This window comes from Athene noctua, chromosome 1 (genome assembly GCF_965140245.1).
Source record: "Athene noctua chromosome 1, bAthNoc1.hap1.1, whole genome shotgun sequence".
In the NCBI taxonomy this organism is placed as follows: Eukaryota; Metazoa; Chordata; class Aves; order Strigiformes; family Strigidae; genus Athene; species Athene noctua.
Window position 1 is genome coordinate 192,252,223 of NC_134037.1, and position 27,841 is coordinate 192,280,063.

The 27,841-nt window shown below is 41.4% G+C and overlaps 1 protein-coding gene across 1 annotated transcript in view; it reads left to right on the forward strand.

Annotated features, from left to right (window-relative positions):
• The window catches only part of ATP10A (ATPase phospholipid transporting 10A (putative)), a 120,225-nt gene that overhangs the window by 32,429 nt on the left and 59,955 nt on the right, over positions 1–27,841 (forward strand). The window contains exon 2 of the mRNA XM_074908360.1: positions 14,122–14,326. Coding sequence (XP_074764461.1) covers positions 14,122–14,326 — 205 coding nt within the window. The remainder of the gene's footprint in view (positions 1–14,121; positions 14,327–27,841) is intronic.

Consider the following 27,841-nt stretch of genomic DNA (forward strand, 5'->3'; position numbering starts at 1 on the left):
TACTGAATGCTGCTTTTCTGCCTACGCCCAGGGTGGCCTGCCACCTGCTGAGGTGTTTCAGATGTCACAAGCTCTTTTAGGTTGTTTGTTCCCCCTCCATGATTCAAACCCTTTCAATAAATAGTCTTTTTGTAATTGCTTGCTCTGAGCTCAGTTTCTGAGCATTTCAAAAGCAGAGTTGTTTGCAGCCAGTCACGTTCTTCTTTCGGCTGCAGTAAAGACTTTTTTTTTTTTTTCCCCCTCGGGTACTGAATGTCAGTGTTTTATCATTTCCCCCCCAAGGCAGGCATTAATGCAAACTACAGAGAAGTTTTCTTTCTGGAGCTTGGCCAGAAAGAATGCTTTTCCACCTGAGTTTAGATACATATTTAAGTACCTTGATGAATTTTGACCATCATCAAAGCCTGGTTTTGGAGTTTAGTGAACAGTAAGTGAAAATCATGCACAAACGTTTTTTTTCTAGTTGTGAGAATATTATTTGCAAATAATTTATCTAGTAATTACCACGAAAGAGTGAGCTTGATGAGGTAACACTCCCATATGAAAAGAATCGAAGCACAATATCCATTCCTATTAGTTTGCCTGCTTAGATTTCAAATTGTTCAAAATGAATTAAATAAGAGTTTCCTTGAAATAGTGTTCACAAATGTCACTCTTTATAATAGGGCAATAGTGAAAAAGAGTTTATCTTTGTAAGTGTGCCTTTTTTATTTAACTATGTACAAATGTGTACACATCTAACAACCAGTAAGTTCTTGAAAATATTCAGGTTTTAACTTCCTCAGTGATTTTTAAAAAGTGTGGGTAATTATATGATAATTATTATGGAAACATATATTTTGCTGTAAAAACGTCTTGGCTAGTAAACTGATGGAAACAGGCTATCAAAAGTTATATGGATGGTGTGTCATTCTTTATAAATTGCCTTTTTTATTGATGATAGTTCAGGAGTTGTGGAGAAGTGGCAAAGATGACTTACTTCCCTGCAGTGCTCTTTAATTACAAGGTCTTTGAATAACTATGTTAACAGGTAAAGATGTACTGTCTGTGTTAGCTGACTGTAGCTCATAATTCCATTGCGCTGGCTATTATTCATAGTCATTTTGCTTGTAAATCAGTGGGACAGGAAAGCAGTGCATTTATCTCTGCAAACAAAAGTATTATTCCAGCTTAGTATTTCATATTCAGCTACACTCATTGACTGGCTCCAGTAAGTTTGGAATATTAATGAGACGAAGACCAGCATCTTTAATTCAAGGGAAGCAACAGACAGTGTGAAAACAGGAGCTCTCAGTATAGTCAAATTGACATTGAAAACATTAAATTAATTCTTATCCTGAATTTTTTGTATCAACAGTAGTCAAGCTGTTGAATCTGAACTACTCAAATGTTACTAAAGGCATCCTACATTTTCTTTAAATAGTATAATTTTGCATTTTGTGGTTCTCACTTCTTCAATATGAATCTCTATTATTTACTTTCACCAAGAATTTTGCATATAAAATTTGCATCCATAGACATACTTGTTTTGACTCAAACCTTCAAAGATTCATATCACTGCATATGATTTGCATGGAGTTTGGTCTTCTAATTCTTCTCTGATGGAAGTGAGGAACATTTTTATATTCTGTGAATTTCTGTAAAATAGCCTTATATAAGACTGAATTCAAACTGCACCAGGACCTAAAGCATAGCAATTTGAGGCTTATGCACAGTCTAATGCAGGATCTAATGCAGTGTGTGTACTCAATCATGAATATTGGGAAGTGCTCCCAGTTCCCAGTTTATGTGTGGCCTTATTGATCTTCATTAAGAAAGCATTATTGGGAAACATCTTGTAATTATTTTATAACAGAATTTGAGATATTTTAACATTTTTATTTTGTTTTGAGAACAATATGGTAATCTAAACATCTTTTAGTACTAAAATATAGCCTGAGGCTGTTTGCATTTCCTCACATTAGTATTCTTGTCTTGTTGGGGCAAGCAGTGATCCAGAAATGTAAAGACAGGCTACATAACCTGTGATTGCAGCTAAATATGGAGAAATTGGTTACGTATAGCCTAAGATAAGTCACTATGTTTAAAACTTCAACTGTGCTTTTCAGATCAGCCCGAAGTACAAGTTAAGGCCTATTTTCCTGCCAGCTACATGGAAGAATTAGAATTCTTTTGAGTTGCAATGCCTTTTACTGCTGCTTCATTCTTGGGGATGTACTGATGTGAGCAATAGATGTTTATGCTTCAGATCAGGGTCTCCCCGGGGATTTATACTGATACTGCTTCTCACAAAGTGACTTTGTAGATTTAAATTAAAAATGTCAGGCAGTTCTTCTGTTCTGGCTACGAGTACATGCACTAGTGAGAGCACTGCAGCAACCTTCAGCTCTTACATGTTTTGTTCAGTTACTGTGATAGAGATGTCTCTGACAAGTCTCATAGCTCTTGTGTTTAAGAAACTGCATGGAAAAATAAAAGCAAAGAAGAGATAATCATAGTGAATACTAAAAGAAGGCTTTAAATAAAAGGATCTTTATGTTCATATTTCAGGTCCCTAGCTGACCATTCTGTTCCTCCAGATGAGGAAGAAACTTCTGAGAACCCGTTTACCCAAAAACTGCTGACCTCCTTTCTGCTGAGCCACAGCCAGTTAGGAAGGGTTAAGTGTGATGGGGCATGAGCACTGGCTCACAAGTGAAGTGTTATCTCACCCCACTGGAAATTTGTATCAGGGCATAAGACAGCCAGTCATAGCAGTGACAGGGCTCTAAAAGCAGCGTACAGCATCTGATCAACAAAAGTTTGCCAGATGCTACTGTGCTAGACATTTAGGCTGACTTCTGAATATTCTTGGGCCTCTTCTATTTGCAAGTTTGCATTCAAGGTAAGGTCAGTGTTTCCATACAAAACTGCCAAACCTTTCTTCTGTCACCATCACAAAAGCACACAGATGTGTCCAGTTTGCTTTGCCAGCTAACCAGCAGGCATCCAGGACTGCCAGGTAAAACTGTCCACTTTGCTGTACCTGCCTGGGTGTGTTTGGTGCAGACATGTAACTGAATAGATGTGGAGATAGACCACAGTTTTATCAAGGATAGCACCTTAAATCTCCCCTTGTACCTCTCAGTGTCAACAGAGGTGTGCCTGAGTGTGCCCAAGTTTGTGGTTTCCCTGTTTATGCAATCTCCATTGAATGCATGTCCACAGAGAGAAAAGTAATTCCTTAGTAACTCGTTAAATAAAATTCCTAAGAAATGATGAAAGAGTACAACGAAGGATGCTTCCAATATCCTTGCAAATCAGAAATCCACATATTACACAATTTCACATCTTAGTTTCAGAGTAGGAAGAACAGTTAACATGTTCTGCAAATATATAGTAGCATCCAACTTTGTTTTCTTCTGCAAGGTTCTTCCAATAATATTACAGGCAAAAGGGTTTTTTTCTGTTGGTTGTTTTTTGTTTTTTTTTTTTTTTTAATCATTACCAGTTCTTTAAACAGTTTAATTTTGTGTGGCACTGGAAGTAGCCAAGTCTGGTTTATGGGATAAAGCTAATTTCTGGAATTGCAGCCAGAAGAAATTTAGAGGCAAAAACATGCAGAGCATCATCTCAGTTGTTCTGAATGCAAGCATTGCACCCTGGGACCCACTGAGATCTCAGCTGATATTCGGATAGGTAAATGTTTTTCCTCAGGCTGAACTTTAGAACAGATGAGAACATCCAGACAAGATGGATATTCATGGATGGATGTTACCCAGACAAGAACAGAAATGGAAAGAAAATTTAAAACTATAATTTTCAGGAGGAATGTGAGAAAATTAAACACTTATTCTTCAGTCTGAGACTTTGATTTTGCCTCTTAAATGTGAAAGTGGTGAATTATTAATGTACTTTTCACTAATTATTTGTTCACATAGAATAGCTGAACTATGTTAACTTCTAGTGTGCTTTTGTGCAGTGATTAGATAACACTGAGCTTTAGAGCTTTAAAGGAGATGTGTTTGTATGGCAGAGTTATGTGGAGAAAAATAATCTCCCAAACTGAGTATCACTGAACAACTGTGCATGTAATTAACAATAAATACCATTCCTGAAATGTTCTTTCAACTCTTACATGTTTAACTAAAAGAACTGGAATGATTTTTCAATTAAAAACTGTTGCACTTAGGAAGCACCTTTCTTTAATAGTTCTTTACAAATGGCTTTTTTGAGTATACATAGTGAATATATTAATGCATTTTTAATGGCCTGTGTCAGGTAGTTCTGAGATCAAATGAGGCAGGTGTGTAGAACCAGAGGAATGAGAAGGACAAAAATTTCCATTGAAGTGTCTGAATCTGTTAAAGAATGTGTTTTCCCTCATTAACTTTGCAGAGCTGTGCTGAATTTACATTTTAAGATGTACTGTTGAGATATGAAGAGCTCTCTTGGAATGATTACCTGATTTCACCGGCTTAAATGCAGAGCACCAAATGGAGGATTTAGTCCACTGGTTTTATGCATCTAGCTTGCACCTGAATTTTAGACACTCAGACAGTTTTCGCAAGTGTCTTCGTGCCATTAATTAGAAGACAAGGACCCTGGAAGACTTCTACACAGAGCTTATGTCTTACCAAAATTTGGCACTTAAGATCTCCCTTGGATGAGTTTCTGCTTTTTCTTTAATTGTTTAGGAAACAGGCACAGATACAGGCCATTGGTGTTGTTAGGTATCTATTATTTGAATGGGTTCCCTTCAGGCAGGAGATTGTTTGTTTCTCTTTCCATATTTGCAGAGCACCAAGCTCAGGTGAATCCTTTTGCAGTGGCTTGGAGTAACACTGTAATGTAAATATTCAATCTTAATATTTATGATGGCTCTGAAATTCAGGATGAGAAACTTACCTGGCTGTGAGCCCTCTGCTGAGGTAGCCATATGCTTTACATCTGTTTTTTTGCTCTAGGTACCAGTGAGCGGTGTTGTCAATTGCAAGGTTTGCGTTTGGTGAGGCTCAGAAGAAGACATCTGAAGACGAGCACTTGTTGCATTACTTTGTTCAGAAGAGAAGTTCTCATATCTCAAACTACCGAAAGCTTTGTGGCTTTAGTATGGAGGTGACTGACACCTAGGTTTTAACGTCTGGAGGGCTGAATGCAAATTACATCCAGGCTGTTCTTCCACTTCTTCCACCTCCTTGTGTGATATCCATTTAGGGTACCTCAATACTAACTACTACCTATCTATCCTGCTAAGTATAAGCAACTGATAGTCTTCTCTCCCAGTATATCTGTTTACTGGAAAAGTGATAGGAGTTAGCATTTTTGGCAGTAAGCATAGGAGTGTTGAAAATCATACCACTTTAAAAAAAAAATCAGTAATAGATGTCTCCGTAAAACAGTCCTAGAGTTTTAAAATCAAGTACTGGAAGACAGCCTTTTCTTTCTTCACTTTGTGTAAAGTTAAATTACATGTTCAGCTTTTATGTTTCATGTTGTTATTGCAACAAGTTTCTTGGCTGAAAAATCATTTATTCCGGGTAGCAAATGTTTCATTATAGTGAACAATAGTGAGGTTTCTTTCAACATGAGGTATAATGGAGATGACACTGCCAAAAGAAGTTAAATTATTACTTCCACATTATAAACCTGAATTACTGAGGTTTCCTGGGTACATTTTTTTTCATAGCAAGTTTGACTTGTAACAGAAAAATTAGCAGTTTTCAGAAAGTGTGAATTTAATAAAAGGCACGTCATAGCCATACATACACATTTGCTTCTAGCACCTGTAACATACGTTTGCAATTTCTAATCCTCAAAAAAAATTAAAAAGAATATTTGAAGTCCATGAAAACAAGAAAACTTCTACGTGCTCTTAAAATAATGTGAAGTTTAAGGGTTCTATTTAGAAACTTCCATCATGAGAGATTTTGTTCTCTTCAATGTTTCTTAAGAACACACTGTTAATCTGATTTGTCTGATTAATATCAGATTCAGGGCCTCTTCATGATTTATTTTCATAGAAACAGATGTTATCATTTGTGGTGGAATGGAGGCATATTCTGGGCATTATGTAACCTTCTTTGGCATTAACTTATGCTACATGTTTTTCCTTCATTCTGCCACAACATTGTAATTGTACCAATGTGTTTCCATAGATACTTAGCATGTTCAGACTCTGTGTAATATATGCCTTGGTCTCATAGATAGCTCTTGTTTTTAAACTCAGAGATCTGCTACACCTGTAGTTTTCAAATCACAATTGGTACTGGTTATAACACAGCTGTTTTGTGCACATATTTCAGTGCTGTCCACCAAATCTGCTGTTGTAGCCTGTGGCGAGTTATGCAAAGTCTCTGCTTGCCACCAAAGTGTTAATAGAATGCTATGGGCTCAGTTAGTGTGAACCCTGTCCACATCTGCAGAAGTGTCAGGAAGAGAGGTGGAGGATTGAATGTGAGGGCTCCAGCCCAGGCAAGGGAAAGGTCAGTTTGGGAAGACTATGAGTGTGAAAAACCTGCTGAGAAGCAACTGGATACTGGAGCCTCCCTGAAGATAGTTTGGCCTGATGTGAACCTTCTGTCTTTGTGTTACATTTTGAGGTTCTCCTTCAGGAGTTGCTACTCTGCTTGGGCCCTGCCAATTAGCCTCAAGTTTTTTTTTAGTTAGCTTGATCTTAACCAGGAGACTAGTCATGGCACTTGTAGCCAACTAATTTGAACACTTTTTAAGTCACTGGGAGCAGAGATGTACCTGATACGGTTTTTTGCACTACCCCACTCTATTTCTGCTTCCTGAGATGGAAAGGAAGGGCCTGGCTGACATCAAGAACAGATCCGAAGTATGCTTTGCGCATACACAACAACTCTGAACCATGTTTTTTGGAGGGCTTTTCCTCTTCCACAGACTTAATTTCTTGCTGTATTTCTTTTAAAGTCTACTGGTTCAATGACCAACCTCAGTTGGCTGGGAAGGCAAAGGAGTCTGATTTCTTTTGAAGTGATGATGATTGTTACTTCAAAAGCAGGTCAGCGGATGGGCTTGGACTGAAAAACAACATTTCATTTGGATGTTTTGAGAAGCTTAAAAACCTCTGGGTTGCAGCCGCAACCTGTGTAGAAATGTTGTGTAAGCCAAAATGAACAGACTGAACACCCCAAAAGGTACAAGAGAACATCTTTTATCTTTTGCTAAATGTATTTTACAAGCCCTGCTGAGATGACTATAGAAACCTATGTTGGGACTCAGCTAGGGCAAGTGTTACATAGAAGCACAGGGGCCCCAACTGCTCACTGTAATTGGTGGAGCAAATCTGTGTTAGCCATTCCCATTTATTAACTGCAGTTTTTGTCAGAAGTATAAGAAGTAAGAAATTATTACCTAGGAGGTTCATCTCGATTTAACCTATTAAGTTTCTAATATGTGAGCCTTGCACAAGTGGAATAGATTACAGCTGCATGGCTTTCCCATTTACTTACCAAGTATTTCTTGTGATATTTTCCCCAGATTTAAAAAAAAAAAAAAAAAAAAGACAAGAAGGAAGATTCCTCTTAAAAGTTTTTGTGTGTGTAGTTTTGTTATCTCCGTTTAAGTAATTTTGAATAATTTCTTACTATACCAGAATGGTTAGAAGACATTCAAAAGAAGAAGACAATTATTTTTGTAATGTTTAAATAGAGACAGTTTGAAATCTTCAGCCTTTTATAGATAAAAACTGATGTCTACATGGCCAGAAAAGCAAAATTCTGGGCATGATCTTTAGCACCTCATGCTGCAAAGGAGACCAGAAGAGGGGAAAAAAATGGTTAATAGGAAAAGAAAATGTAATTTCTGAGTTTCTTTGTTTCTAAATTTAAAAGTGACTTTTAAAGAAAAATGATCATCAGTATTCTTCACTGTGTTTAGTTTTTGCTGTTAACCAAAGCCAGTCTCAAAAATGGCACAAACCTGCAGGCTATCCTGCTTCAAAACAGAGCATAGACCAAATATATGCAGTAGGTAAACTAATAGAAATTTTTAATAGCCATTTTCTCCATGCTTATACACTGAAAGGTTGTTGCAGACTTTCCCTTGTATGTTAAAAAGTGAATTTGCTGGGATAATCACATTTCATTGTTGCAAAAGAACATTAACCTCTAGAGGAGTTCAACTTGTGCCAGGCCGCATATGCTGTTGGCTAACAACAGTGTTATGTCCATGCAGCTGTGCCAGATAACTTTTCAGCCATCCATCTTTAGATTTCAGTCAGTGTCTACCTGTAAAGATAATGCTGAGAAAAGTGAAAGCACTGGCAAGTTCTGCTTCTGATTGTGGCAGAGAAGAACATGAAGATTTACATGACTGTGGGTTTAAACCACAGCTGACAGATACATTCTTTGCATGCAAATATGTTGATAAAGATTAGGTTGTGTGAAGGAGGATGGATATTTTTAATATGCAAACCCACCACAACATGTTATGGTAGCTGGGCCTAGCTGTCTGAAATTAATAGTTCAACATGATGTCCTGATCCAGTGTTGGGGGAGGTTTCGATACGATCCCAAGAGCGAGATTAAGACACAAACGAGGTCAAATGCCGTATACGCAAAATAGGTTTTTATTATTGAAAAAGTGAAGAGGGGTAGCGATAGGACAGAATAGGAGGAAAAGGCAGCAACAGAGCAAGGATGTGGGATAGGGCTGCAAGAATAGTCACCACCATGGATCCAGTGGTGTCCCGTTGGTCCTCAGTCCTTAGTTCTGCGGTGGTGGGTGCACACAGAACTCACTTTGATGGTAGCTGCACAAGAGCAAGATTTTCTGCTGCCTTTTTAAGTTCATCATACCAGCTGATCAGCATGTCTTCTGCCTTTATTTTTTTTTCCTCTGGTCCAACAGGTTTTGTCACATCCAGCGTCAAGGGCAGGAAAGTTTGCCTCTTATCAGTTCATTAGCAATGCATGCATGGGGTCTGGCCTACACAACAGAGCCACAAATGGCTACAAAATGGGGCCAGCTCAGTCCATGACTGCCCCTTTGAGGCTTATGTAAAGAGTCCGGACAATGCAACTGCAAAGAAGTGGAGAGTGCATCCTTCAATACACTCCCCCTTCTCTGGGCAGCATCCCCCAGACCAATTCACAGCAGCAGCTTCTCTTGGAGGTTTGCACAGACACAAGCAAGCTTTGAGACAGTCATAGGACATTTCAGTCTCTCATACATGGTGATTTAGCTAGAGAGTAACAACAGTATCTGTCTGTTCCTTTTGCAAAATGGCAGTAGTTCATGACAGCATATTGATTTGGAAGACTTTTATCTAACTCTCCAGGTCTGAAAGATAAGAATTAGTATCTCGGACCTCTTCCCGTGGTTCATCATGGTTTGCAGCTTTGGGTTCTTGCAGCATCGACCTTAAGTTTATTATAGGTACTAAATATATCTTCAGTCTTGTGATAAGTTAGGACAGGTAGAACTAGAGTCGTGGGGTTTTAGCTTCTGGGCTAAATATCCATGTCAGGGTTTCCTGTGTCCTGTGACCATGGGAGGGGGCTGGACCCACTGAGATGCTGCCTCCCAGTCCTGTATTCCTGCCAGAATTCTTCAAATCCTTCAACAGAATATTCCAGGAGGTCAGGTGTTGTTCACTTAAACTTGCTGAAAGCTTTTGTTGAAGAGTCCTTTACAAGCAGTGCCTGAAGCCTGTGATAAGACTGCAGAGGACTGTCAGTGAATGCACAGTAGTGATGGAGTCAGGACAAAGCAAGAAACATTAATTTCTCAGCTGGGTAATTATGAAAGAAAATACAGCAGAATTTGCAGATGATTTTAGGACATTAAGGACCAGAGACAGGAAGGCCTTTCAGAAGCACCTGCAAGGCAACTGGACAGACAGGACCCTGCCAGGAAAAATTGTGCTGACTGTTGGATGAGTATCATAGAATCATAGAGTCACAGAATGGTTTGGGTTGGAAGTGACCTTTAAAAGTCATGTGGTCCAACCCCCCTGCAAAGACCAGGGACATCTTCAACTAGATCAGGTTGCTCAAAGCCCTGTCCAACCTGGCCTTGAACACTTCCAGGAAGGAGGCATCTACCACCTCTCTGGGTACCTGTTCCAGAGTTTCACCACCCTCAAGATAAGATGTTTTTCTTACATATAGTCTGAATCTACCCTCCTTTAATTTAATTGTCCTATTGCTAGAGGCCCTGCTAAAATTTCTGTCTCCATCTTTCTTATAAGCCCCCTTTAAGTATTGAAAGGCTGTGATAAGGTCTCCCTGGAGCCTTTTCTTCTCCAGGCTGAACAACCCCAACTCTCTCAGCCTGTCCTCATAGGAGTTGTGCTCCAGCCCTCTGATCATTTCTGTGGCCCTCCTCCGGACCTGCTCCAACAGGTCTTTGTCTTTTCTGTGCTGGGGACCCTAGAGCTGGACACAGTACTCCAATTGGGGTCTCACCAGAGCGGCGTAGAGGGGAAGAATCACCTCTCTTGACCAGCTGCTTGTGTTGCTTTTGATGTAGCTGAGGGTATGATTGACTTTCTGGCCTGTGAACACACATTTCCGGGTCACATCCAGTTTTTCATCCACTGTGTGAGTAACAAGTACCCACAGTGCTGCATTTTGTTGATGCTCTGTAAGAGTGCATGGGGTGTGGTCTCCATTATCTAAATGCCTGCAGGTGCAAGGCCGTGGTCTCTGGGATCTGGTGTTCATTCCAGTCCTGTGTGTCAGGCATCCTCCAAGTGTGGCCATTACTGTGAGGGGCTCAGCTGAAGTGTCAGCTTAAATGTTACATTTGCTCTATAGTTGAAAAGGGTACTGAACAGTTTGAAAACACCACCAAACATGTAATGATGCACATATACCCACCTATGTATGTACTGTGTTTAATTCAGGTTTTCTGTCACAGCAGGCCAGTGCAATGTACATTGTCAGAGTCATGGAAGGGGCCCCTTCTGATAAGGGACTGGAAGAATAATGTCTGTGAGGATACACTGAGGCAAAACTGTTTAAATCCCTGAACTTCAAATAAAATTTAATTTAAGCATTCTTGTATGCCACACCTTACAAACACAAAGGAGAGCTTAAATTTTAAAGACAACCTTTCTCTTACAAGAAGTATGCCATTCCTAGCTCTCTATATCATATAACTTCTGCAATTTTCTGGCACAATATAACAGCAAGAATAAAAATTTAGTAGGTGATACAAAACTTGGATTACAAATTCCTATCTCTGCAGAAGTCAACGGCAAAATTAGATCAACAGGGTCACTTGGTGTGTTTGTACTGGCTAGAGGTATGACAGTGGTCTCGAGGAAAGCTGACCTGTGGGTTAAGAAGTGTAGGCTGAGCATGTTAAAGGAATGCTCCTAAAGGACTGTTGTATTTGTAGTGCATCCAGTATGTGAACCACCCCATCTGAAGACAGTATCATGCCATACTCTTCAGAGGGTACTTGCAGTGACCATTCACTGTCTGCAGTGAGACAAGTGAGTTCAGAGCTGTGCTAAAGGACATAGAGCAACCCTGGCTGAAGAGGATTAGGAAGTATTTTTCCATGCAGAGAGTAATTATCCATCCTCTACTGACCCTTGTTAGCAGAAAGCTGATCAAGTGGAATACTGGGCCAAATTGTTCTCCTATGTGTCTGATGAAGGGAGCTCTACCTCAGGCCCCTTGTGCATGTGCACCTGGTCTTTCATTCATAGATTAACTGAATCACAGAATGCTTTGGGTTGGAAGGGACCTTTAAAGATGACCTAGTCCAATCCCCCTGCCATGGAAAAGGACATCCTTCGCTACATTGGGATGCTCAGAGTCCCATCCAACCTGACCTCGAACACTTCCAGGGATGGAGCATCCACAGCTTCTTTGGGCAACCTGTTCCAGTGTCTCACCACCCTCATCATAAAAAATATCTTCCTTATGTCTTAGTAAACATACCCTCTTTCAGTTTAAAACTGTTATTCCTTGTCCTTTCACTACAGGCCCTAGTAAAATGTCTCTCTCTGTCTTATAAGGACCCTTTATATATTGAAAGGCTGCAGTAAGGTCTTCCTTCAGCCTTTTCTTCTCGTGGCTGAACAACTTCATTTATCCTAGCAGAACCATTTGGCCTTGTGTTGCTCGACATCCACCCTTCCTGTCACAGTGTATACAGTTGTGGCAGTTGCTAAGCATGTGAGAGATGAGGAAATGCTAAAATAGCAATGCTTTTCAAACAATAGAAGTTAAATAAAAAATTGTAGTGCTTATAGCATAGTATGGGGCTACTTGCTATTTTTAGCCTGATCATACTTCTATACTGCAACTCATTACACATGCATTTGAATGTCACTCAGTTTCACAGTTAAATAAAAATGGGTGAAGAGCAATAGCCACATGTGAAGGGATTTGGAGTTCCAGATTGCATGGCTAACAAACCCTTTAGATCTGCAGTGCGGTGATTTGTTATACATTATGGCACACTGGGCTTCAAAGCAATTCATAGTCATTAGCAGGAAAAGGTAAATGCTGGTTTCAGCCTGAGTGTAAAGTGTAATTTCAGCACCTAGTATGTATATTACCTGCCCTTGTTAAACTATCATGTTTTACACTTGGCTCTTAGAAGTCCTTTCCAGCCTTTATCAAAATATAAATCACAGCCCTAATTTTCATTCTTCCCTTTATAAACTGTATGTTAGGAAAGAACAATGAAGAAATTGTGGGAGATGAAACCTGATCTGATACATCCTTGTGCTACCTGACACATTATTGTTCTGCATTTAGGTTAAATACATGAATACAAGCCAATTAAGTTAACCTGTAACACCAGTGAAGGCATGGCATGACTGTCAGTAACTGCAAAGTAACAACATTGGCAGGACTTGCATGTTTCCACTTGGTTACAAATTTATTCGTGTTACTACTGAAAGGGATGTATTTTAAAATAATATACTTTAAAGAACATAAGATAGCTGCCACTCCCCCACCCCCCATTAGAATCCCATTCTGCCAGTTAAAGTGCTGTCACAGGAGACTGTCTCTGGTGACAGTGACTGTGACAGTGCTGACAGCCATCCAGTGCTCACATGGCAAAAGGCCTGCTGACAGTTAGAAAAGTGTCAGAATAGCAGCTTCCCATTTTCAGGAGGTATTTTACCAAGTTAATATTGTGGCTGTTTGAAATTAATTTCTTTCACAAACACAACAGAAGAAAGCAATTTACAGAGATGCCAAGAAAGCACATGAGTATGCATATCATGAAACTAAACCCTTGAGTTTTAGCTAGAATTAAATAAGCAATCGCCTGTTCCTTTTTCCTCTTGCTCTCAAGAAAAAGGAAAAAAGTAAAAAAACTAGCAAACTAGCATGACCTTTAAAACTAGAGAGTTTTAGCAGCTGTGTCTAATTCAGGTAGTAAGTTTTTGAACAAAGAAATTACACTCCAAAATAAAAGGTTCAAAATTGCCTATGTAACAGGAGGCACTATGGCTAGAACAGTAATACTGCAGAAATATTTAGAAGAAATGACATTGTCCTCTCCCAGTAGAGCAGTTGGGACTGCATTTTTCCACATGACATGTCCTTGTAATTCCATGTTTAGTGAAGAATAGTGGAAATTCCATTTAGTTGGGGATTTTTGACTCCTTCATCCAAGTATCACATACAGCACTGTGCAAAGTTTGTCCCTGTTGGAAGGAGGGGACAAGGGGAAACTATCTGAAGGTGCATCAGGGGATAATACATGATGGAGGACATTCAGGAGCCATGCCCAAGCCTGTTTGCAGTTCCCCCCTTGCCCTGAAAGTGACTCCTTTTCACCCAGTACGGACAGTGACCCCCTCCCCTTCATGGCGGCGTCAGACTGATGGCTCAGAGCATGGAGGAAGGAAAAGGAGAGTGCATGAAGCTCCTGCTTACCCTGCTTAGCCACATCTAACATCAATATGTTGTCCTCTGGGCCTTAAAAAGAGTGTCTTGGGAACTCAAACCTGGTTCTGAGTCAGTGGGAAGTAGCCTCCTGGCACCCTGCATTGCCTCTTCCCAGCATAACTTCAGGCTGCCTGGGGACCTTCCAAAGGCACTGTACTCCTGTTACAAATCAATCCAGATCTTACTGGGAGCACCCAGATCTGTTATTTTTTTGATATATGTTCTGAAACTTTTTTTTTTTTTCCAGAAATGAGAAGAAATACATAAGCAGATACTGGAAAGAAGTGAAAGTTGGAGACTTTGTGCAGCTTCGCTGTAATGAAATTATACCCGCTGACATATTGCTGCTCTCTTCAAGTGATCCCGATGGGTTGTGCCATATAGAAACAGCTAACCTGGATGGTGAAACTAACTTAAAACAAAGACAGGTGGTGAGGAGATTTTTAGAGCTGGTAAGTCACCATCCCTAACTCTCATTTAAGATAAGAATTTATTTCAGGTAAGTGAACCATTCACCAATCTACTCCACACCAGCTAAATCTGCTTGTCCTAGTAGTGCTGATGAATTACTGTTATGGTTGTCATTAAAATACTAGCACTTGCCAACAGCTGACTTCATAGTATCAAAAGTTTTACCATAATTTTTCCCTGAATTTGAATAGGAATTATTTGGGTCAATTGTGTGCGGTTGGAAAATGTTGGGGTTTTTTAATGGCTTCTATTGTAGCTTGGTTTTTGAAAACACATTTTAACTGCCCAGTGAGAAGATATTTAAATACAAACAAGTACTTTTCCTGCCTGAAAACCAGATCAGTTTCAATTAGGAATTTTGCCTGAAACTCAGTGTTGCAGAATATCCCTCCAGCACTTGGAGCATTAAAGCTTGTAAGATTTAAAGGGACAGCACCCTTTGGAAGTGTCTGTGCTGGAAAACTTTTACTACTCTCTCACTGTGCTTATCTCTCCCCAACAGCACTATTTTGAAACAAAACAAAATCCAGATCAGTTACTGTCAGCAGAATTAGAGGAAATTACCTGAAGTTTTACTTGCTTTAATAATCTTATTGAAATAGTATTTATTTGTATGCCCTGCTCTCCCATCATTCTTGCCAGCTAACCCCAGTTTCCTGTATTTCATCAGAAAAAAAAAAAAAATCTAGAACTTAGCTACATGTTTTTTTAATAGTAGCTCTCTCATTTGAGAAATTTTGCAAACAATGGGAGCTGCTGCCCTTACCACTGTCATCAAAGGTGGTAAAAAACCTATCAGAAGCCTATAATTGTACTGAGGTAGATCAGCATTATTGAAGTTACAATCCAACCAATAGGATAAAAGTCAATGTGCCTTCCAAATAATTCTTTATGGTAGATAGAGTCTTCCTCTGAATAGCTTGTAAAAGCATGAGATCAAGACTTGTTTAATCATCAGTGATTTCCACATAGAATTTAGACATGACACGGCAGCTACTGCCACGGCAAGAAACTTAATCAACTACAGGCCAAATGTTTCAAAAACTCTGATTGTTTCAAAGAAGCTAATTGAATTCTTCTCAAACATCCCATCCTGTTCCCACTGAGACCAAATTTCTCCCAGCGGGTAGAGCTTCAGGGAGGTACTCAGATGATGTATCCCACTATTCTGCCAGCATAGACTTCCTATGTGACCTCAGGCACATTATGTAGGACAAAAACTGTAGATTGCATATAGGCTAGGGAATACAGGGATGCTTTCATGTTTGTGGGTACAGTTATAAGCTAAGAGCATGTCCCAGCTCTATCTCAAAGGAAAATCTGGGAAGGCACCAATTCCTCCACTCATCCACAGCAGATGGTTGGATTTCTGTCATCCAAGAACATTTGACACAAAAGGTGTTGGTAAACACAGTGAAAGGAGTTGATGTGTCCAAGTACAGATCATTGCAAGAGTGGTTTTCAAGAGCCTTGCTGCCCAGAGGAGTCCCTTATACTGTGTCAGAATCCCCAGCTTCCTGTCAGCAGAGTCACGATTCAGAGCTAGGAGTGTGATTGCTGGAAGCTGATGGGCTGAGAGGGGACCTGCCAATCCTACAGACTCCCCTGCTCCTGGATGCTGTGATGCCTAGATGTGTGCCTGAGCCATCAGTTGTGGAGTCACTCTTCTGTCTTTAACCAGCAAACACATGCATTAATACAGCAGGAATACTAGGAGGAAGTACCCCTGCAATCTTGTGTTTAGCATACTCACTGAAGTTTCAGTTCCTGATCCAAACCAGTCAGCTAAAGACTTCAGGTATGAGTTTTGTACAGTTTGGCAAGACCTGTAACCTTTAGACTGTTGTGCAGAAGTGAGTGGCAGTGCTGTTTCCTCCTCAAATGGGTTAAAGGTTATCAGAGACTGAATGTACCCTGTTAGGGAAGAAGGCTGAGGAAACAGTGCCTACCTAGGAAAGAAAAGCTAGGTTTATGTGCCAGGCAGCTCAGCACATCAGGGTATACGTGCCATGGCTTGCTCAGCATACCCTTCTTTACTAAGGAAATGAGTTATATAGATACTTAAGTCAGCTCTGCAGACATGTAACACACTTTGCATTTCCAGCCCATCCTCCTTCCATATCTTAATTCTCTGTATTTTAAGATGATTGTGGAACTTTTCTATCTCAAAGGTATGCTCCAAAATATGTGGATAAATAATTTTTAAAAATAAATCTCAGATCACAGATGCCTAGCTACAATAGCAGTGAGGTCCATAATAAATTGTCAGGGTTAAACTGGGGTCAATGACAGAAAGCTCATTCATTCCAGTGTAAACAGAAATGGGCCCCAAGAAGTCAAGTACTGAAAGAGAGCTTGTAAGAAAACCGCATGTGACTACCTCCCCTCTCTGAAAATAGCTGAGAAAGCAGGAAATATCCAAACCCAGGTTCCTGCGTCGAGTTGGAGGTAAACTGCACACCTGCAAGTACCAAGTCCTCAGCATCTGCAGCATCACTGAGCCTCTCTGTAACAGCATCCCATAAGTTATTCAGGAGAATACTTGCCATCCTCATTAAAGTCCTGGCCAAAACCTCTCTGAGCACACTGTTAATTCATGCAGCAGCAGCAGCATTCCTTCCTCACCACATGCTAGTAGGGATAGGCTCTTGAAGGTGTTGCCCTGCTGAGAGACACTGAGCAGTGGCATAGAGGAAGCTGCCTGGGAAATGTTGGATGAATAGTAGGCCCACCGCCAAGTAGCATGGAATAGCAAGGTGATGCCTGTTTTTTGGAGTGAAGTTCGGTTCCTATCTGGATATGTCTTAATTTGCCACAACTGGAGTGAATTTATGGCTAGATCTCATAAAATACTTAGGAAGATTAAAATTTTCTTGCATCAAATGCTAATCATCCTTTTACCAAACCTCAGAGAAGTTCATTCCCAAATATCTTATAGGACCTTCATCCCAACCTCTTCATGCATTGGGCAAGAATGCTTTTACATTTTTATATTACCACTGCACTCAGCAGACAACTCTGTTATGTTTATAGCTGTTTGGTTCCATGTCACTCCGCAGCCCTGTTTTTCAAGCAGGAAAACAAACAAATAGATTATGTAGTCCTGACCCTCTCTTTCCCACACTGCTGAACTCTTCCCCCACCCCCCTTAAAGAATGACATGCCTGGTCATGTGGCTTATCATAGGACAAGAAACACAGATTTTTTTGGAAGCTTCTTAAAATATCAGCTGTCCATAATTTCTTTGAATAATGTCTCTGTAACAGTATCTCAAGCTTTTAAAAGATGCTGTGTTACAAAGCTTGGCATTTCTGTTTCTTCTGTGAACTAACTGATAGCTTCCAAGCACATGCCTGAGAAGCAGGTCGACGAAGGATAGCTATTTCTATACCCATCACTCTACTGGGCATGAGAAAGAAGCGGGGGTGGAGGTAGGAACAGTTGTTTTAAGCCACTTCTTTGCTTTCCTTATTCTGTCCTGCCCTGTGCCCACCCATGCAATTTACAGTCCCACAGGTCTGCTCCGAGCTGCTTGTCATATGAGCCTGGTTGCCAATTTGGAATCGTTGAAGTGGGGTGTGCACTGGGCAGTCCTCTTGAAACAGCAGCACCCTCTCTAAAAGCCCTCTCCAGAGGCCAGCAAGCCCAACACTGTTACGTTGGATACAGCTGTCCTCCAGAAGAGCAGCCATTCTGCCAGTATGCTCTGAAGGATCTTCGTGTGTCTCTCTTCAGCATTAACAGTGTATAAGGTCCATAGTCTCAGAGAGTAGAAGGTCTTACAGTTTCTCCTTTCCAAACCTTTGTTCAGAAAAGTACCATTCTGATCTCTTTTTAGCCCAACTCTTGAAGCAGCAATAAGTAATTATAGAAGCTGTTCTGTATCCTTGCCTCCAGTGCTTTGCAGGCATTATTTTACTCTAAACATATGCTCAGAAGATCCAAGATCAGCGTTTGTGGGCTTGAATTGGACCTCTCTGCTTGTGAATTCCAAGGAACTGTTTTCCTTTATAGCACAAGTAACCAAAAATATTGCTTATTTTAGTGCTGCTTTGATTTGTCTGAGTAATTTATAGTAGACTGGGAACATACTGCTTGTTAGCTTTGCATGTTTGTTAATGAATGTGATCCGTCTGACATAAACCTGTACTTTCTGTACATGATTCTGCACCCTGTCAGTACACAAGCTGTGAGAAGAGTCACTGATACATTCCTCTGTGGCTTGTATGTCTGAAGATACCAGTTTGGATGTATAGCTCATTGTTGTACACTCAAAATAGTCAAGAAAAAAGAAAATCGCTCAGTGAGTAGGTTAAAAAAGAAAAAAGGAAACAGGAGATTTTTCACAGGCCTTGACATTTTTTCCTCCGAGACTTTAAATACTGTGATCTTGTTATCCAACTATTACAGCGATGGAATGTGTTAGAAATGTTTAAAATAATCAGGAATGTACTTCTGCAGGCTCCATCTTTAAAGCCAAAATGTTAGTGGACTGTCTGCACACTGAAACACAGATCCATGTGTGCAGCATGACACACTCACTGTTCTAAATCCCACTGTGAGTGATGTAACAGTCTTAGCAGTGACCGGTAAGCATCTCTTGGAAAAAAAAAAAGTGTTTCTTGGTATTCCACCAGTTTCCTTCTAATTTCTAACCCACCCTTGCTGCTGCCGAGTCACAGCAACCATTTCTGGTGAACTGGATCTAATACGAGACACAGTGGGTAGGAGGAATCAATGTGTTTTCTGTGCTACTCTGCAGGCTGCTGTGCCACCACACCCTCCACAGTTGCTTATGGAATGTTTTCTATCCATCTGAGACATCATGTCAGCCTTTCTTCAGAGAGTGGATAGGCAGATACAGCTTGGGCAGCAAGAGCTCAAAACTCCCTTTCAGGTTTCATAAACTTGATTTAGGATATTTTGATAGAATGAATCTAGACTCATGAAAAACATTTACGTTTCCTTGCTTCACTGTTTTTACTCAGTATGCCTTTTAACAAAATCCACAAAGACTCACTGTGGATTCTGGAGCAGGTTATGGTTTATTAACCACTGGCCATGTCCTGGATGTTTATGTGGAAAGCTTCAGTTCATCTGAAAGCTAAGCTAAACCTAACAGCTGCCATCCCCTGTGAGAAGGTGCATGTATCCCTCTGAAAGTTGGTGGGGATAGGTGATGCATATTTTTTTTCCTCATTTTCTCCTAAGACTAGACCTTTGTTCAAAACAGGCTTGTACTAGCATGATTAAACAGGTTTAGATAAGCCTTGCAAATGACTTTGTGGCTGCTTATTTACTGTCTAAAAAGCACATCTGATTTTGGTGTCAGCCTGTTTGGAAGAGTTCATTTGCATGCAGACTAGCACCAAAATAAAACTCATCAGTCTGATTTCCTCACAAGTCAGTATGTGAACCCTGCTGGAATATGTATAAATTCAGAGCCAGTGCTTACTGCAGGCACATTTGCTCATCTGTCCCAGCCTGGAAGCTGGGCTGCATTAACAGATCCAGTGTTCATTCCAGCCCTACCTATTGCTGCATGGTGCTGGAAGCATACTGAGTACAGCTGGACTTAGAGGAACAGTCCCACAGCTCCCTGTTCCAAGCACTAAGCCATTTATAACATCTCTTTCTTTCCCTGTGAGTCCTAGGCAGAAACTAGTCCAGAAAAGAAGAGAAGACTGCTTTCTAGAAGGGCTGCACTTTAAGCCTGGCTGTTGTGGCTGCAGACACCTCTATATATGAGGTACTTTGGGAAGGGCAACTGATGCTAGTTTCATGAAAACAACTTCCAGGACAGCCTTGGTATCTCAGTGTAGTTGTTCCTAAGATTTCATGTGCAGATGGCTGGTTAAACTAGCCCAGTTTGAGAGAACAGCTGAAGTTAAATCAGCACAACTCACCTGCTGATATGAGCTTCTTATCTCAGACTCTGATTGAGTCTTCTAAAGCAACACAAGAATGGACACAGCTATACTCTCCCTGTCATTCCTTGTCCCACTGATACACTAAGGCTATCATCCACCTGAAATTAGTAGCAATGGTGCACTACTATAATCAAGTAATGTGAACTAATCAACATAGTGTTGTTTAGACTGTAAATATTTTAACAGGGTAGAATCAGGCCACAAGAACCGTGAATGTCTCTCTAGCATCTTTTGGGGGTTATCTGTTGTGCCCTTCTTTTTTTCAGTATTTTGAGAATGTTCACAAGGCTAGGAAAAGTGGCTTGAAAATTCCAGATATGCACATGTTAAAACAGCAGATTAGTGCTCCATCCCACACATGTTGCCAAAATTAGATTTCCCTGAGGGAAAAGAGAGTTAAAAAAAATAACCAAACAAGCAATAGAAAACAATGTTTTTCCCCGTGTACTACCAGAATATTAAATTATAAACTGCTTTTTTAGTTTTGCAGTTTAGCTGAAGATTTTAGAAAAGCAACTCTTGTAAGAAGACCTGTGTTTGTCAGTGCAAAATGTGATCGTGTCACACCCTTTGTCTGAGGTCATGCCTTAAACGTTCAGTAGATTCCTCTGATGAGTGTTGAATCACTATGAAAAGCTCTACACCTTTAGTGTATCTTTTTTCGGATAGTACCATGTTCAGAGATGACTTGCGTGGAAACCATGGATGTGTCTAGTTAAAGAGGAGGCAACTACTGTCTCTCTAACAGAAACAAACGTGTAGCAGCTGTGTGCAGAACGGCCTGGTGCAGACCAGGACCCGAGTCAGTGCTGTAGCAAACTCTTGTGCGAGCTACAAGTCCTAAAGGAAGGCTGAGAAGAATTTTTTGCTCTTCAGTTTTACCATGTCATTTAGTCAGCTGTCTCACACTGGGAGATATGGGGAAATAAAAAACACAAGAATGATGGTTCACTTCCTCCTTGGTGGTCAGTTTTGAGCAAGGTTATCAACTCTTTCTAGTTTCAGTTGTACAGGTGTCTAGGCTGCAAGTTTGAGTGTCAAGAGAGCTTCACTAGAGGGACAAAAAATTTTAAAAACTTTAAGAGAAAATTTTGGATATCTTAATCTAAGCATTTGGGGCAGAAGGCAGTGGAAGAGGGGTGGGGTGGGTGGAGGAAGAGGCCAGTTCTGAAGGGTGCCAAGTACTTGACTTTTATAACTGGCATTGGCTGTTTGTTTTGGTGTTTAAATATAGGTTAAAGGGGCTAAACTGATGAATCTAAGTTTGAATGTCTTGGCTGTGAAGGACCTCCCATCCCTAACGTAATCCTTCCAGCACCGGTGGAACAGTGGTAAATCCATGTAAGGAAATGTATTATGCCAGTGCTTGTGCTGCATCTGACCTCTAGAGAGGCAGGACATTTCATTCTCTGTATCGATAGTCCAGCATATCTCTGTTCTGCTGTTTCTCTGAAAAAGCATTAGAAAACAAGAAGTCATTTCAGGTCTGTACAGAAAATAAAATGTTGTAATGCTTTCCTGTTACAGAGTAGTAAACATTTGCATTTAAAGCAAGTTAAGAAGAGACTTTCCAATTAATTTTTTTTTTCTTTGTCATGACTTTTCTGATCTCCTAGCCTAAGTTTTGCTGAACAGAAGTGTATTTTTGGAACTGTTTATTCCTTTGCCATACATTGGCCTGTCAGATGGGAACAGGAAATACCTGGAATATCTGTTCTCAGAAATGAGATATTGTAATATAATGCTGAGAACTCCTGATTTTAGAGACACAGTTGTTGAGCTGGAAACACATCACGCTACACTTGTCTCTGATACCACAACCCCAGCTGGCAGTATCAGTGGTTAGGAAAGGATGGAAATGCCTTCTTTTCCAGAGCAGGAGGGTTCACAGTATTAAACCACGTTTAACCCCAGCTATGATGGGTCTCACTTTCCTTTGGAAGCACTGAGTTGGAGAAGGGGGCTGTTCTTCAGTCAGGAAAGGCATAGCAGCAGAATGAGGAACTCCTGTATTTATCTCAGCATCCAGGATGTGAACCTGCATCCCGCTTCTCTTTTCTCCACCTGCTACCCTCCAGATCTTTCACGTATTTTAGTACTGATAAGGACATGGAGGCCAGTGGAAATTTGCATTAAAATGTTACGTGCATAGGAAGTGGCTGGCCATATGTATCAAAACTGTTACTTCAATAGATCCATGAAAATTTCCATTCAATGGTTATTCTCAGGTTCATACTTTCAAGCTCTGCTATGACTCTGTGATGATCAGACACTTTACATATGCATATATTCTTGTGAAAGAGAAAGCTATGGTCATCCTGTAGGTACGTGACTGGAGAAGATACTGTTCTCCACACAGAAATATAGTGCTTATACTTCCATTTGGTTTTGAATTAAAAACATCAGTAGTGCATGGAGATTTATAGACAGCAGTGCTAATACACTAATTCAGTTTTCTTAATGACACAGTAATGGACTGGTTTACATGAATGCAGGGAACACTTAGCCTTTTGACTTCTAAGAGAAAGAGAATTTGATGTTTAACATATGACATGGTTAGAAAACATGTATAAGTTGTCATAAGCGTTTCCCATTCTCTACTTAAATTTTCCAAGCTTGTTCGCTTATTCTAATTGTGTCCTGACTTGATTAAATATCAGATTCAAAACCATGCCTCAGATGGCTAAGTATACTCATATACCTGTATAGCAATGTGGCCTGCATGACTGAGATCACAGGGATATGACTTACAGGCTGCTGCAGTGTAATGGGAAGGGATAAAAATTACTTTATTCTGCTATTAACTACATGAAGGCGGATGATGTCAGCTATTAAGAAAGAAAAATCAGTGGAGGATCTCCTGGTGATCCACGGGAAGCTGTTTCAGTGATCTTTGATTAAGGTAGATAACTGATAATGACATGGAAGAAAAACTACACAAACTATTTTATTAATTGATGTTCTCCTTGCTGGTCTTATTCCTGACATTGGTTCTCATTGGTTGCACTTCCACATCTTACATTTATTGAATTCTTACCATAATGAATATATGCATAAGAGTCATATAATCATGGAATAGTTTGGGTTGTAAGGGAACCTTTAAAGACCACCTTATCCAACCCCCCTGCCATGGGCAGGGACACCTTCCACTAGACCAGGCTGCTCAAAGCCCCGTCCAACCTGGCCTTGAACACTTCCAGAGAGGGGACATCCACAGCCTCTCTGGCAACCTGTTCCAGTGTCTCACCACCCTCATAGTAAAAAATTAATCCTTATATCCAATCTAAATCTACTCTCAGTTTGAAACTGTTGCCCCTTGTCCTGTCACTACAGCCCTTAATAGAAGTCTCTCTCCATTTTCTTCTAATCTCCTTTTTAGTATTGAAAGGCTGCAGTAAGGTCTCTCTGGAGCCTTCTCTTCTCTAGGATGAACAACCCCAACTCTCTCAGCCTGTTCTCACAGGAGGGATGTTCCATCCCTCTGATCATTTTTGTGGCCCTCCTCTGGAGCCATTCTAACCACATCCATGTCTTTCTTGTACTAGGGACCCAAGAGCTGGATGAAGTACTCCAGGTCAGGTCTCACTGGAGCAGAGTAGAGGGGGAGAATCACCTTCCTTGATCTGCTGGCCACACTTCTCTTGATGCAGCCCAGGATATAGTTGACTTTCTGGGCTGCAAGCACACATTGCTGACTCACGTCCAATTTTTCATCCACCAGTATCTCTAGATCCTGTTCTACAGGGCTGATCTCAATCCATTCATCGCCCAGTCGGTACTGATATTGGGGATTGCCCCGATGCAGCTGCAAGACTTTGAATTTGCCCTAGTTTAACTTGATGAAGTTCACATGGGTCTATTCCTCAAGCCTGTCAAGGTCACTCTGGATGGCATCCCTTCCGTCAAGCATGTCAACTGCACCACTCAGCTTGGTGTCATCTGCAAACTTCCTGAGGGTGCACTCAATCCCACTGTCTATGTCACTGATGAATAATACCAGTCCCAGTACAGACCCTTAAGGGACACTGTTCGTTACTGATTTCCACTTGGACATTGAACCATTGACTGTAACTCTTTGGACACAGCCATCCAGCCAATTCCTTATCCACCAAACAGTCCATCCATCAAACCCGTCTCTCTCCAATTTAGTGGCAAGAATGTTGAGGAGCAACCTGTCAAAGGCCTTGCAGAAATCCAAGTAAATTAAATCTGCCTAGAGGATAAGATAGCTGGTGAGGGAAGCCTGCTCAAGAGTAATAAACTCTGCTGTTCTACTGTGCCAGAGCAGACAGATTCAACAGGTCATATTCACATATGTTTTAATTCCACACTACTGAACAAATCACGCAGATTACCAAAGACAAGACTGTGCAGACACTTTGTAACCACTGCGAGTGTATGAAACCTGAGGCTGATTAGAGTGCTGAAGTGAACCTCAATCCCTGTCCCAGCAACATGTGTTCATCTCCCTCAGCTCATTTCCCAACTCTGCTGTCCAGTTTTCACAGAATCCCAGAATCAACTAGGTTGGAAAGGACCTTGAAGATCATCCAGTCCAACCATTAACCTCACACTGACAGTTCCCAACTCCACCATTTTCCTCAGTGCTATGTTGACTCTACTCTTAAACACCTCCAGGGATGGGGACTCCACCACCTCCCCGGGCAGCCCATTCCAATGCCCAACAACCCGTTCTGTAAAGAAACGCTTCCTAATATCCAGTCTAAACCTTCCCTGGCGCAACTTGAGGCCATTCCCTTTTGTCCTATCACTACTTGGTTAAAGAGACTCATCCCCAGCTCTCTGCAACCTCCTTTCAGGGAGCTGTAGAGGGCGATGAGGTCTCCCCTCAGCCTCCTCTTCTCCAGACTAAACACCCCCAGTTCCCTCAGCCGCTCCTCATACGACCTGTGCTCCAGACCCTGCACCAGCTTCTTTGCCCTTCTCTGGACACGCTCGAGTCATTCAATGTCCTTTTTGTAGTGAGGGGCCCAAAACTGAACACAGGAATCGAGGTGCGGCCTCACCAGTGCCGAGTACAGGGGTAAGTTCCCTTCCCTGTCCCTGCTGGCCACGCTATTGCTGACACAAGCCAGGATGCCACTGGCCTTCTTGGCCCCCTGGGCACACTGCTGGCTCCTGTTCAGCCGGCTGTCAATCAGCACCCCCAGGTCCCTCTCTGACTGGCAGCTCTCCAGCCACTCCTCCCCAAGCCTGTAGCGCTGCTGGGGGTTGTTGTGGCCCAAGTGCAGCCCCCGGCATTTGGCCTTATTGAAACTCCTCCAGTTGGCCTCAGCCCATGGCTCCAGCCTGTCCAGGTCTCTCTGCAGAGCCTCTCTACCCTCGAGCAGATCAACACTCCCACCCAACTGGGTGTCATCTGCAAACTGACTGAGGGTGCACTTGATCCCCTCATCTAGATCAAGATGTTAAACAGGAGTGGCCAACTGGATTTAACTCCATTCACCACAACTCTTTGGGCCCGGCCATCCGGCCAGTTTTTTTACCCAGCAAAGTGTGTGCCCATCTAAGCCTTGAGCAGCCAGTTTTGCCAGGAGAATGCTGTGGGAAACCATGTCAAAGGCCTTACTAAAGTCAAGGTAAAAAACATCCACAGCCTTTCCCTCATCCAGTCAGCAGGTCGCCCTGTCGTAGAAGGAGATCAGGTTTGTCAGGCAGGACCTGCCTTTCATAAACCCATGCTGACTGGGCCTGATCCCCTGATTGTCCATTATATAACTTCTAATGGCACTCGACCTGCTCCATGACCTTCCCTGGCACTGAGTTCAGACTGACAGGTTTCCTGGATCCTCCTTTCTGCCTCTCTTGTAGATGGGTGTCACATTTGCCACCCTCCAGTCCAATGGGACCTCTCCAGTTAGCCATGACTTCAGGTAAATCATGGACAGCAGCTTGGCGAGCACAGTTTTGGAACTGTCAAGGCCATCATGAATTCCTTTCCATAAATTCTATGTAACCAGTTGGTGTCTGAAAAAAATCACACTTGAATTTCTTGAGTTTTTAAAAAGGTGTTTTTCACTTTGCTACTGGAGTCTTTAACATGTTGATAGAAAAGAAACTTGCTCAGTAAAATAGTAGATGAGAATAGGCGGACCAGATTTCTGCAGCCTCCCAACTTCCCCCATGCCAACCACAGCCCTGCTGCCCTCACATTGACTGTTAATCTTCACAGCTGCCCCTCTACCCTCTCCACAGGGCTATGAGGGAAGTGCAGAGACAGCTGGGATTAAGCAGAGAAGGTGCTCTCTGAATGCTGTGTTTGCCTTAGGAGCATTAGTAGGGCAGGCATTCAACATGGGATGGTGAATGTTGATACAAGGTACAATTCCAAGCGAAGACAGCATGCCAGTGTCCAGCTCAGGGAGTTTCTCTTGGTTATATAGCTTTCTCACACTGGAGATGCTTGTGGAAAGGCTGACAAACCTGTGATAGTGCTGATATGAATGCTGCCCTGTAGTATTTTGAATAAAAGGTGTCTTTTCATGAGGACTGCTTCTTCCCCTCTGTGCTCTCTTGCAGCTGGCAGGGGCTGGAGTCTCTCAGTTCCTTGGATGGTTGCTCTATGTTACAGGTTACCCTCACATCCTAGAAATGTCTCTTAAACATAATGCCTTGCAAGGTAAAGCTTCTTTTAACTAGATTCCCTGTCTTCAAGTTGAGATGGGCTCATCAAGCTTTGGTGTGTTTAGCTGCATCCTGACACTACAGCTGCTACTGTTAGGTTTTACCATTCATAAGGAAAACCCTTCATTACCAGACACACTCTCTCATGTCAGGACTCCGATGTTCTAGTTTTTATTTGTGGAATGATGTAAGAGAGGTGCTTGGCATTTCCTTCTTCTGGTTGAAGGGTCTTAGTCCTTCCCATTCCCATTTCTTCTGGCAGAAGTTCATCCCACAAGAAGTCACACTGGCCAGCAGCCCAGACTAGAGCAGGAGTAGGCCAAGGTATATTCCACAACTGACCCAAGCTGTTGTGCTACTAAATTAAAATGACCATGCAATGCTTCTGCCACTAATCAAGTGAAGTTTTCTTCCAGTGGTTACAAAATGGAGCAGAAAGACAGGTAGAAATCTCTCCAGAAAGAGAAAATCACTGGAGAATGGGGAAGGTTAAAACTTACTGAGTGTCTGCAAGCATGAAGTGAAAAGCCTCTAGAGGAGCAGTGCAGGTTGTCCACAGAGTTTTGTGAGCCCCTGAGAGGCTTGGTTTGTGGTTTAGTTGAAGCACTGAGCTAATGCTGAGGTTGGTTCTTACAGACTAAGAACCCATTCATTTATTTCAGTGGCTGGCTTTTGGAACAGGCAGGTACCACTTTCTTAATTGCCCAGGTCTGGGTCCATATTTTAGCCTTGACATACTCTGTTCCCTTACCACTCTCCAGCGCTAATATAGTCCATGAATGAGTTCATTCACACCACTGTAATTTTCAATGCGTTGCTAAGGGTGGCCATCATCCCAAGGGACATTATAACTCGCATGTGTGTATTTTCAGCATTGTTGACATTTTTTTTTGGTACTTTTGTCCCATGATTGACTAACAG